The sequence below is a fragment of the Gadus morhua genome, chromosome 9 (genome assembly GCF_902167405.1).
Source record: "Gadus morhua chromosome 9, gadMor3.0, whole genome shotgun sequence".
Lineage (NCBI taxonomy): Eukaryota > Metazoa > Chordata > Actinopteri > Gadiformes > Gadidae > Gadus > Gadus morhua.
This window is the reverse complement of record NC_044056.1, coordinates 13,736,429-13,748,724: the sequence shown is the minus strand read 5'-3', so window position 1 is coordinate 13,748,724 and position 12,296 is coordinate 13,736,429. Positions and strand designations below refer to the sequence as shown.

The 12,296-nt window shown below is 43.4% G+C and overlaps 1 protein-coding gene across 1 annotated transcript; it reads left to right on the top strand.

Annotated features, from left to right (window-relative positions):
- The first annotated feature begins 597 nt into the window (after positions 1 to 597).
- Positions 598 to 9,420, top strand: LOC115551044 (creatine kinase U-type, mitochondrial). The gene is made up of 9 exons (XM_030366547.1): positions 598 to 942; positions 2,374 to 2,572; positions 3,137 to 3,232; positions 3,771 to 3,992; positions 4,176 to 4,261; positions 5,487 to 5,610; positions 6,131 to 6,265; positions 7,162 to 7,287; positions 8,129 to 9,420. The coding sequence occupies exons 1-9, from the start codon at positions 794 to 796 to the stop codon at positions 8,237 to 8,239; spliced, it is 1,248 nt and encodes a 415-aa protein (XP_030222407.1). The 5' UTR covers positions 598 to 793; the 3' UTR covers positions 8,240 to 9,420.
- The last annotated feature ends 2,876 nt before the right edge of the window (positions 9,421 to 12,296 follow it).

Here is a 12,296-nt window from a genome sequence, read left to right as displayed (position 1 = left end):
TCTTGAAATGACAGCGATAGATTGCGTTTGTTATATTTGTACTGTTCTGGACATGTTAGAATTGGTTGCTATAGAATAAATTATATAATTAATCACCGTTATTATTCATCACTCATCATGGCTACGATAATTGATAATATTTTAGAAAGATAGCATATGACGTTTACAATTTGGTTCATTGGCGCCTTGTAGAATGAATCCCGCCACAAGGTTATGGTGCGCTGCGATGCGTCAATTTGATATTTGCTTGGTATTTGACGCAAAAAAAATCGACGTAACAAAATTAATTCTAATTCCATCGTGAACAATCTAGAGCGCCAAATCAAAACGAATATTGCGTTTGATATTAACCGATACATCAAATCAACGTCATATTGGTATTTTCATTAAAAATAAAACGTAGGGCCTGTCCCTTTTAAGGTTATAAAAAACTATGCGGACCAACCCATGTCTTGTAGGCGTATCGCATTATTAAGCAGGTGTGTGTGTGTGTGTGTGTGTGTGTGTGTGTGTGTGTGTGTGTGTGTGTGTGTGTGTGTGTGTGTGTGTGTGTGTGTGTGTGTGTGTGTGTGTGTGTGTGTGTGTGTGTGTGTGTGTGTGTGTTGCGAGCGTCCTTCGGCATTCACATCACGCGCGCCTCCTCCAGCCTTTCTCAGATTCATTCCATAAGAAGAGTCACACACCATAGAGCATCACACACACCATAGAGCAATATACACACACAGAGACACCAAAGAGGCTAGCATTGACCTGTAGGCTTTCTCATTCTTGGGCTTTGCAAACGGAGGGCAAGATGGCAAGCAACTTCTACCGAATCCTGTCGTCCAAACGCAATGTTGGCATCCTGTCCTTGGTCGGTGCTGGATCTATAACCGGGGCCGTTTTGCTCCGCCGGGAACATGTCACCGCCAGTGCGCACGTACGAAGAACGTACCCAGCCAGGTACCCCGCCGTTCACCATCACACCTGACTCTCCTGTTTTTATTTGTTGGCAGCTCATTGATAGCCCATCTTCAAAACGGTTCTTATAGGCTAACGTAGACCATTGGTATTAACAACATAATTCTAATCCACAAAAAATGGAATCCCGCATTGTCCTTCATTTGACAGCCTCACCTTTGTCATAGACTGCATGAAGCAAATCTATGCACTTGCCCCCACCAGTCATGGAAATCATTATGGTTGTGGTAATTCTTGTAAATGATGGAGGTGCAGATATGGGATATCCTATGTCAGTCATGTGAGAATTATTTATTCCTACAGGGTAGATTATCCGCAGACCTATTGAGCAATCAATGCACTCAGGAAGATCATGTTTTACTACGATCTTCTCTATGTTGGCCAATGGAGGTGCATGCCTACGTGCCGTTGGTCACGGCAAGGCGATATCCGATAGTTGTTTAATGATAGAGATAACTGGAGGATGGGTCATGTTCAATAAAACACACCCAACAGGTTAATCACGTTGCATTATAAATAACCCAAACATCGATAGCCTGCCAGGGAACAGCACTTTTTAATATTTCTGTAGGAGCAGTAGGCCTATATTACATCAATTATATTGCACTAGTGTTCATCCTCCTATACGACATTTCGATGACATTGAACTCTATAGCTAACAGCACAAGCTAAGCTACAGACACAGTGAACAGTCCGGGGGATTTATAGAGCATCAGCTACCTGCATCCATAGTATTTGAAAATTAGTAATTTCCCTTGTTTTACAAAATAAACACATTTTTGAACTCACCTGCTGCTACATTTAGCTAGATTAGGGTTGACCGACAAAGGTTATAGTAGAAGGCCTATGGAATAATGATCAGTGCAGGGGAGAATGATCTATTGGATTACATCCTCCACCACCTTAACAAATTTAGCACCTCACAAACCATTTTTTAAATTTTGATTTACATTTTTTTTTAACTTTCTGCAAACAAAGCCAGAGCAGCACTGGTGCGACGTGGTCTTCTATCTCTAAATACAACCTTTCATGGCAGCATTGTGGATGAATGGGGGCTGTCTTACTGATGATCTGACAGCTATGAGTCATACTTTATATCGTGTGTGCAATTGTCCTCAAAGTGCGCACTGTGCAGTGTGTTTTTCCCTTACCCCCCCCCCCCCCTTCCTCACCCACCTTGAATAGTAAACTATTCAAAATGTGAAAAAAAACACAACAAAACAGATGTCCATATGTAACAATATAGGGACACAAAGCTCAGGCCATTGTATTTGCAGATGATGTTTACCTCTCCTGCTGCTTGCCACCGCCGGTACGTGCTGGTGAACCACATACTGGTTCTTACCCCACAGCACGGCCGTCAGCAGCATCACCTAAGTAACCCTGTTATCTGGCTCGGCGTGTCTAATCTAGTGCCGAGTACCCGGACCTCCGCCAGCACAACAATTGCATGGCCAGTCACCTGACGCCGGCCATCTACGCCAAGCTGTGTGATAAGTCCACTCCCAACGGCTACACCCTGGACCAGGCCATCCAGACCGGGGTGGACAACCCAGGCCACCCCTTCATCAAGACCGTGGGCATGGTGGCCGGAGACGAGGAGACCTATGAGGTCAGAGCTCTATTATTGACCAAGTCATCTGGCCACTTCGTCGTGGTCATTGATTGGCAGTTGCATCATTTCGGCCAAGTTCAGCAAGCCAGTGTTTCACCAGAGCTGGGCTTGAGTGAGCACATGTATTCTGATAGTTGGTCGTTAACTTGATCTTGCTGCCTCATTGTTAAAAGAAAAGATTCCCTCTCCGATTCGTCTCATTTCGGACTCCCTGTCGAGTTTTAGATCCAGGACATGTACGCCAGAGAGAGGGCTGTTTTTAGACCCATTAGAGCCGCTCATAGCCTGGAACCTCATTTCCTGAAATCTTAAGGCTTCAGATGTATGGGGATTTAATGAGCACTGCAGTTATTCATAGGCGGGAGGGCGTACCATTGTTAATTCTTTTACGAGGGTCTTTTTAAGTATGTTTCAAAAGGTTCACACAATTACACTATTTCAGCAGTATTGAAGGAATATTATATATTGTAAGACCGTCAACACTTTCTAATAAGTCATATGTCATATGAAAGCAATGTCAAAAAATAAAAAATAAAAATAAAACTAAAATTGTGGTTTCAGGTATTTGCTGACCTGTTGGATCCCATCATCAGAGAGAGGCACAATGGCTACGACTGTCGTACAATGACCCACCCGACCGACCTGGACTCAAGCAAGGTACCTTGGAGCTGGAACTCACACCATCGCTCACATGGCCACTCCCGACAATACTACAACTCCTACTTTGCAATGGGGATAAACAATCTTTCATATTTTTGTGGAGGCTGCTCGATTATGGAAAACGATTATTTTTTGTCAATATTGAAATGACGAATATTCAAACGATTCTTTTTGAGTTTGATGATGCATTTATTCAGCATTTCTTTCCAAAAAAAGACTTTGTAACTGAGTACTTCCAAATTCCCCCTTAAAAGAATACACAAAGATAATGTACAAAAATGTATCCAGCTGTTCATTTTTGCAATTTCTATAAAACATTTAATGAATATAACAAATAGTTTCAACTTGATTCTATTATTTTGGAGATCGTTTGACCACAGAATCGAAATCAAGATCAAAATTCAATTAAATGCACAGCCCTAGGTTAACACAACATGTGCACCAAATGAAGTAACGGAACCATAGATCCCGACACAAACCTCCCCATTATTATCAAAAAACAAACAAGGAAGAAAACCCCTTTCCCCCCCAACAGCTCCATTCGGGCCGGTTTGACGAGCGCTATGTGCTGTCGTCCCGCGTGCGGACGGGCCGCAGCATCCGGGGGCTGAGCTTGCCCCCCGCCTGCACCCGGGCCGAGCGGCGGGAGGTGGAGCGGGTGACGGTGGACGCCCTGGCCGGCCTCAGCGGGGACCTGGCCGGGAAGTACTACAGCCTCACCCAGATGACGGACGCGGAGCAGCAGCAGCTCATCGACGTGAGTTCAGCCAAGCCGTTCGCTCACCTCCTCATGTATAATATAAATATATATATAGGAGACTTATTACGCTGGACTTACTGAACCATATGGCGATCAACATGTAATAATACATGGGCGCAACAAAGACGCAAGGCCAGTTCAGGTGGACCTATTTGTTTTTAATTCCTGTGTGTGTCCCAGGATCACTTCCTGTTTGACAAGCCCGTGTCCCCCCTGCTGACCTGCGCGGGAATGGCGCGCGATTGGCCAGATGCCCGTGGGATCTGGTAAGAGCACTTTCAACTTTCAGAATAGTCCCAAGCGATCGAAACGATAGATGGATAGAAAGAGAGGGCGGCTGGCAGGAGACAGAGGCTGCCTTGTCAGCGTTGGGCTCCCAGACACATATACCCCAACGGTACCTCGGGGCCCGGATCAATCACCACCAGACTTCCTTCACTTAGGCAATGTCAGACTCTCCTTTTGAATAATTCAACTTCTCTCTCTCTCTCTCTCTCTCTCTCTCTCTCTCTCTCTCTCTCTCTCTCTCTCTCTCTCTCTCTCTCTCTCTCTCTCTCTCTCTCTCTCTCTCTCTCTCTCTCTCTCTCTCTCTCTCTCTCTCTCTCTCTCTCTCTCTCTCTCTCTCTCTCTCTCTCTCTCCCTCCATCTGTCTCCTTTTGTCTCCTTTTGTCTCTCGCTCCCTCTCTCTGTTTCCCCTTCTCTGTCTCTCTCTCACTTTGTTCATATCGCCTTACGGGTACATTGTAATGTCTTTCATCCATATCTCGCCCTCTGGAACTATGTTTCTCCCGGTCTCTGTCTCTCTCCCTCCCCTCGGTGCCCGTCTATTTTTTCAGGGCGTTCTAATCCAGCCGCCCAGTTTTGTTTTTAACTTTCAAATATCAAGTAGTTGCTTTCTTCCTTTGCACACAAACCCGTTTCCTTTGTCACTCCTTTCTTACCCTGAAGAGAAACAGAAATAAGCGATTGATTCACTGACAAACCAGTTAATTGACGAAAGGTTTCCCCAGCCCTGGTTTTGCATACTTATCTCACACTTACTGAATGGAGAAAGCAAATCCCCTGGAGTGCTAAGCATGTTGGAGAAGCTACACTAAACCATAGTTAGTGTACACCTCGAAACATGTCTGCTTTTAAAGATAAACTTTGCATATATAATCTTAATCAATCAGTTGTTGTAGGAACCAACAAGGTCCATTTGATATGTCATGTTGACCTATTGACTATCAGTCTGAGGCTCTTGGTGTCAAGAACAGTTAAGCTGATATTCTCTAACGTAATATATAATGTAAGTGTAGCTGGATAGTATTTTCTGACCGGATATTGATCTGAAGAATTCCATCAGCGAAGAGTAAACAAAATCCTTTGAATAACAAATCCTTCATCAATAATCTCCTTCCTCAATAATACTGGGCACACAGCAAGGGCAATTTGACATTTCACATATATATTATAATTTGGACTCCAGTTTCATGCGGTGCTCTTCTGCAGGCACAACAACGAGAAGACGTTCCTGGTGTGGATCAATGAGGAGGATCACACTAGGGTCATCTCCATGGAGAAGGGAGGGAACATGAAGAGGGTGTTTGATAGATTCTGCAGGGGCCTCAAAGAGGTGAGTCTGTGTGCATGTTTGTGTGTGTGTGTGTGTGCGTTTGTCCTCCAGGTATCTGCATCAAAGGGACACATGTTATAATGCCAGACAAAAACGCACATAAACATACGTAAGTGCACACACACACCCAAACCCAAGCCTACACCCACACACACACACACACACACACACACACACACACACACACACACACACACACACACACACACACACACACACACACACACACACACACACACACACACACACACACACACACACACACACACAGAGTTTGAGATAATGTATGTGTGTTCCAAGGAAAGTTTAGTGTGTTTGAGCACAATGTATTTATTTTAAATGTTATTTCATTCAACTTTGACTCGCAATAAATCACTAAACATACCTCTATTCTACACAGACTACAGGTATATAGTTTGCAAAATCAGATGAATAAATGATTCACAGACGCACAGGGCCATTTATATTAACATCAACTTCTTCTTCCTTTCTCTGTGGTTCCTGTGTGCTCTCCTGCCAGGTGGAGAGGATGATCCAGGAGAAGGGCTGGGAGTTCATGTGGAACGAGAAGCTGGGCTACATCCTCACCTGCCCCTCCAACCTGGGCACCGGGCTCCGCGCCGGGGTCCACGTCAACCTACCACGGCTCAGCAAGGTCCCCCCCCCCCCCACACACACACGCGCGCACACACACACACACACACATACACACACACACACACACACACACACACACACACACACACACACACACACACACACACACACACACACACACACACACACACACACACACACGCACACACACACACACACACACACACACACACACACACACACACACACACACACACACACACACAAGCACACGCACACGCACACACAAACATGCAGGGACACGCACACACACACACACAAACATGCAGGGACACGCACACACACACGCACACACACACAAACATGCAGGGACATGCACTACGCCTAAATTTGCATCGTTAACTTATTGTGTATTTGTCAGGGTCCTTGAACAATTCACATGGCACCAAAATTTGCTTCACACTTGTTAACATCTGTGGTCATTTGGCAGGGATGCAATCATATAAGATGAATATGCAATACAATATGATAAAATGCTTTTAAAGGAAATTGAAAAGGTAATATAGTAAGAGTAGTATTTTCTACTTTATTTTTGACTAGAGGCTTTCTTGAGCCAGACGTTAATGGTTCTATAAAACTGCTTAGAGAGGTGGAGTCTCGGAATTCTGTGGGGATTGAGTTCTAGGTTATTGCATTGATGGAGAAAGCAGATTGTCCTTCTTAAATGACCCAGTCACCTACCTTCTCCTTCAAGTTCTTTCTCTGTGCCAGAACAGCCTTTTTTTATGTAGATGGGGCAAGATCTTCATCAACTTCAAGTTAGCGTATGAAATTTTTTGGGGCAGCAATTTTACAATCTCTAATTATTATCAAGGATTTCCGATAATTGGTTTTAAAGGGTATTTGTTTGAGTGTTACAGTGGATTTCAAACTGCCTGTTTTTATTTGTCCCAGGATCCTCGCTTTAGCAAAATCCTGGACAACCTGCGTCTGCAGAAGCGTGGGACAGGAGGAGTGGACACTGCTGCAGTGGGGAGCACCTTCGACATCTCCAACCTGGACAGACTGGGGCAGTCTGAGGTACACACACACACACACACACACACGCGCACACACACACGCACACACACACATCAGGCGTGTGTAGTTCTACTATGTTTTAGCATGTGCATGCATGCACACACACACAGACTCGGTTACAGATCCACTCCTCCAGCAACATTAAATAACAAATATAAGACGATCACACGAGGTTACCGTATTATCACACGGTTGCTAGCATTTACTCGCAGGACCAAAAAAATATCGACATTGCAAGTTCTTTCCGGCTTATCATGGCCCTCCCTACCGGCCCCGGGGAACAACAGTCACTTATTAACAACCAGCCGCCAAAGCCCCGACCCTAAAGATGTGGCAAAACATTTTCAAATGATCTGGGGCCAAATAGTGTTGCCAGATTGGGCCAGATTTCCAACCGAATCTGGCAACCCTGGATGCCACTGCAGCCAGGGTTGCCAGATTTGGGTGGAAATCTGGCCCAATTTGGCAACACTGGGGCCATATAATAATGCTGGCCGGCAGACCCCTCTCTTGAACATCATCACTTTAGGTTCACAGTTTAAAATACCTACAGACATCCCAGTAGTCCTCTGCTCTGCCCTCTCTCAGTCAGAGACGGAAAGAGAGCGCTGAAGAGTTCCACAAATGAGGGATAAGAGACCGTTTGGCCAAATGAAATCAAATTGATTACTGACGCTGTGAATCAAGCCTCGAGTTGTTTTCCATTCTTATTGAGAATGCCATGAGGGACAGGGCAAGGTTGTCCCCCTTCTGCCGCTCACACTATTGGTCAGAGACCATGAACCCTTAGACATGGCGAAGCCTCATCAAACCTCACGTTGTGTTACTGTGTGCCCCTCAGGTCCAGCTGGTGCAGACAGTAGTTGATGGGGTCAACTACTTAATCGAGTGTGAGAAGAAACTGGAGAAGGGCCAAGATATCAAAGTGCCTGCACCACCCAAAGGGAACTAGACCCCCCCCCCCTCCCCCTTCCCCCCTTCCTGAACAACCCCTCCCCATAACCCCCCTGGGCCGGACACATACATGCACAGATGCTCCCGGTTTGCGCCCATAGATATTCTACCATGCCTGCAGCAGTCATGGTGTCTACCTATATTCCTGGCTGATATCTGCATTGCACACCCCTCTGTAATATAATCTAGATTATGTTATATCTAAATACATATACAGTCTATCATTATATATATAGTGTATTATTAATATACAGCCATGCTTCCAACGGAGCGCACCAGACTACTTTTGTCTTGGCAACCATTCATACATTCAGGATTCATCAATCAGCTTTGTGTGCCCCCCCCCCCCCCCCCCCCCCCCCCCCCCCCCCCCCCAGTTGCCTATAATCTCTCCTCAAGCATGATCTATACTTTGTGTGTTATTCAATGCCCGGTATTAACTGGACATACTTAACTTAAATCTGAAGACATTTATAACATTGTGATTGTATAGTTAAAGCTGCTGTAGGTACGATTTGACCGTTCTTTAAAGAGAGAGGGCAGGGTACAATGACAATTAGGGCATTTAGCAGACGCTTTTATCCAAAGCGACTTACATCGGTTAATACACACATTGACACACCGACGGCAGAGTCAACCATGCAAGGCGACAGCCAGCTCGTCAGGAATGTGTTGTGTTGCAGACATGCTTGCAGTTCACTTGCAAGATGGATTCCATCTCGCAGGGAAGAGAGGCAGGCATGGAGCCAACCAGAACAGATATTCTCACAATGCATTTAACTCAGTGACAGCTGACAGATGGCGATGGCATTTCTTACAAATTAAAGCTCTTGAATCTTACCTATAGCACCTTTAAACCATTTGTTCGCTGATCTCCATTGTGTGGAGTGTGTGTGTGTGTTTTTTGTTACCATCCAAGGTCGATCTGGACAGAGCGACCACTAAGACTCAGGGTCAACCGGGAGGTTTAGCAATGCTCTAACAACAACAATAACAACAATAACATTGACAACAACAACAACAACAACTGGGTCTTAAAAAGTAGTCATTTTAAAACAAATGAAGTCAAGCCTACTGGGTTGGACTCACTATAGGCTAAGGAAGCAATATCATTTCACCTCAACCATTGAATGTCTTAATGTAGCCTGTTTTATTAAAGAAACCATCTATTTAGCAGTACACTTGTCCTAGCTTTCCTTTTGTCGCAATGTTTCCTTAAATGATTCCTTAACTTGATACCGCTATTTGTTTCTGAGTGGACTTTGCCCGGATTTACTAAGGCCAAACTTGAAAGTCGGAGTGGACTGCTGTAACCATGGATATTAAGGCCCGGCAGCCTGTTTGTGATAAGTAAGCATAGGCTATGTATTGTGACAATATTAAACAAGAACTATAGCAAGACTCTACTATAATGACATTTCCCAACAAGGTCCTATTGTAGGAGGATCATTATAAAATGTTTGACCAAAACCCAATTCACTGTTCTGGTGAATATGTATGAATTTAAAAAAATACGGACATGTGTAACTGTATTGCTGTACAAAGAAACCAGCAGTTTGCTTTAAATTAAACCCAATCTGGTGACACGTGCATGCTCTGAGACAGCATGTCTCCCGTCACAATGACTGTGTTGTTGTCTATACTGTAGTACATTCACAACAGGGCCTTCAGTGTTGAGATGAAACACACAGCTGAGATGTGAAGGGGACCTCCACCACCATCACCACCGCCCTTCTCTCTTCCTCTAAATCACATCTTGTTCCATCTCTGTTTATCTCCCTTGTTCTCTTTCAAATCTCTCCATATTATATATATTATCATTATTATAAATATAATATAATATTATATATTATTTTATTATTATTATATTATATTATCATTATCATTATCATATTATTATTACATTATATTCCATAAGTGCGTCCGATGCATCTAATAATGTGAACCTCAGTTCTCTGGCACGGAAAGTGGAAGACTGGGTTACCATGACAACCAGCTCACCGAGGAAACAGGGACTCCAACTCAAGACTGAAGGGGCTCCGAGAATAATTCTCAAATCTGGGGCACACATACGCACAAACAAACACACGCACGCACGCACGCACACACACACACACACACACACACACACACACACACACACACACACACACACACACACACACACACACACACACAAAGGAAAGACCCCACATCTCAAACATGTACAGGCTAATAAACAAAGGTTTTGCCTGACATATCTATATCACAAAACAAATGGGATCAGTTAAAACACACAAAAAAAGCCATAACAGCATTGTTATGGAACACTAAGAAACAGTCACACCCTAGTCATAGTTTTCCAGGCTACATTGAATCTGGCTCTTAATCATTTCAGTATGTTTTGGACTTCCTCTTTAGCTTTACTGTAAGCAGGAGCCAGTCTGGAGGGCAGCTCTTATGAGATTAAAAGGATCACCTGCCAACCCAAGGTCTTGGCCAAGGGTAACATTCAAAGTTGACCAGTCATACCGTTGACCATTCAAAATTACAGTTGTGTGCTTCAATTTAGGAAACAAGCATGAAGGGCTTTTCTCCAAATAATTTGTGCTGCTGTTAATGACCTTCTCTTTTCGCAGTGGCATGCACTGCATTCGTTTCAATTTATTATTTTGCATTTTAGGAAACAAATTGCAGATTCATCACAACTAAGATATACAATATAGGCAATATTTGCAACCTTCACTGTTGAATTCCTGCTCTTGACTACAATTTCGATCACTGACGACAGCTGTTTGACAGCGTATTTTCAATGACAACTGGTGCATGTATCATCGAGAGAGCGCGCCCTCTAGTGGTTGACCCATCTTACTGCAACAATGATTAATTCATTCATATATTTCACTAATTCGTTGAATACTGATTCTGTATTTTTTACGCTAAAAATCCAATGCACTAAAATAGGCCTAGGGTTTAGGTAACCTAATTTCACACATAATAGAGGGCAGGAAGGAAATTCTAATAAAGTGGTTAATTTACTTTGAATTCTGGATAAATAATTAAACGTGAATTTCGTTTTAAAGAACAGATCAAACAGAGGAACAAGATTTCAACCTATGTGTAGCCGCTGTTTGCTTATTAGCCAGTGTAGTCGATTTTCTATTGGTTGTTTTGGCCTATGCCGGGGCCAAACCCTAATTCCAAAGTCAATTTATGGTATATGTTTTTTTGTAAATTGTTGCTAACTCTACGTTTAAATGTAAACTAAAATGTCGATAAAAGTACTGTCCCGGACAAATAATTTATAAATAAATACAAATAAATGTTAAGCAGCCATATCTTCGACGTTATAAGTACAATGTAGGCTACACCATTCTTTCAATAATGTATATAACATGTGAACATTTTCCATGAATAACCTACAGGCCTACATCATATAATGCTTAGGGTGGTCATGTAGCTGCAGGCCTCCTTAACAAAACGATTGTTATCTTTTAGAGTATCATATGACATCTCACTTTTAGGTATTATCAGGTCAGCAAATAAGAACCCTCCTACTTTGCAAACGACACACAACCGGACACCAGTTAATTAGGTTACACCCACTAGTGTAAAACCAGGATTACTTGTTCCTTCATTTTTTCAGCAGCGTTAGAACTGTGTCACTTGGAGCCGCCAAGCCATTTGTTGAAGGTCTACCTCTTTACCGTGTGAAAAACATAGTTAGGCCTACAACACTGCCCACAGCTAAATAAGTAGGCTTATACCCACAATTAGGTGAGAGCTTCGTCACACATTCATTGAGTCACTCAATCCTCCTCCTTCCTAATAAATATATTCCAATATGTACTTTAATTTCGGATGACGTGTAATTTTCCATTCCATTCGAAGTAACCTGAGATCTGTGTTTAGTTAGAATTATGCGTACATAATGGAGCATAGATTAACTGTTACCATGGGCGACTGAATTACATGTTCCTGCACTGATAGCAACCAAGGACACTCAGAACACGGAAGTTAGCGTGACCGACGAGGACCTGAAAGCATTGTCTGTGCTGTGTCCTCACTTTTGTTTA

What these genes read in the sequence shown, in the direction of transcription:
- LOC115551044 (XM_030366547.1), top strand. Translation starts at nt 794, where the DNA reads ATGGCAAGCAACTTCTACCGAATCCTGTCGTCCAAACGCAATGTTGGC. An exon ending in CGAAGAACGTACCCAGCCAG is followed by an intron (nt 943 to 2,373) that starts GTACCCCGCCGT and finishes TGTCTAATCTAG; the next exon opens with TGCCGAGTACCCGGACCTCC. An exon ending in CCGACCTGGACTCAAGCAAG is followed by an intron (nt 3,233 to 3,770) that starts GTACCTTGGAGC and finishes CCCCCCCAACAG; the next exon opens with CTCCATTCGGGCCGGTTTGA.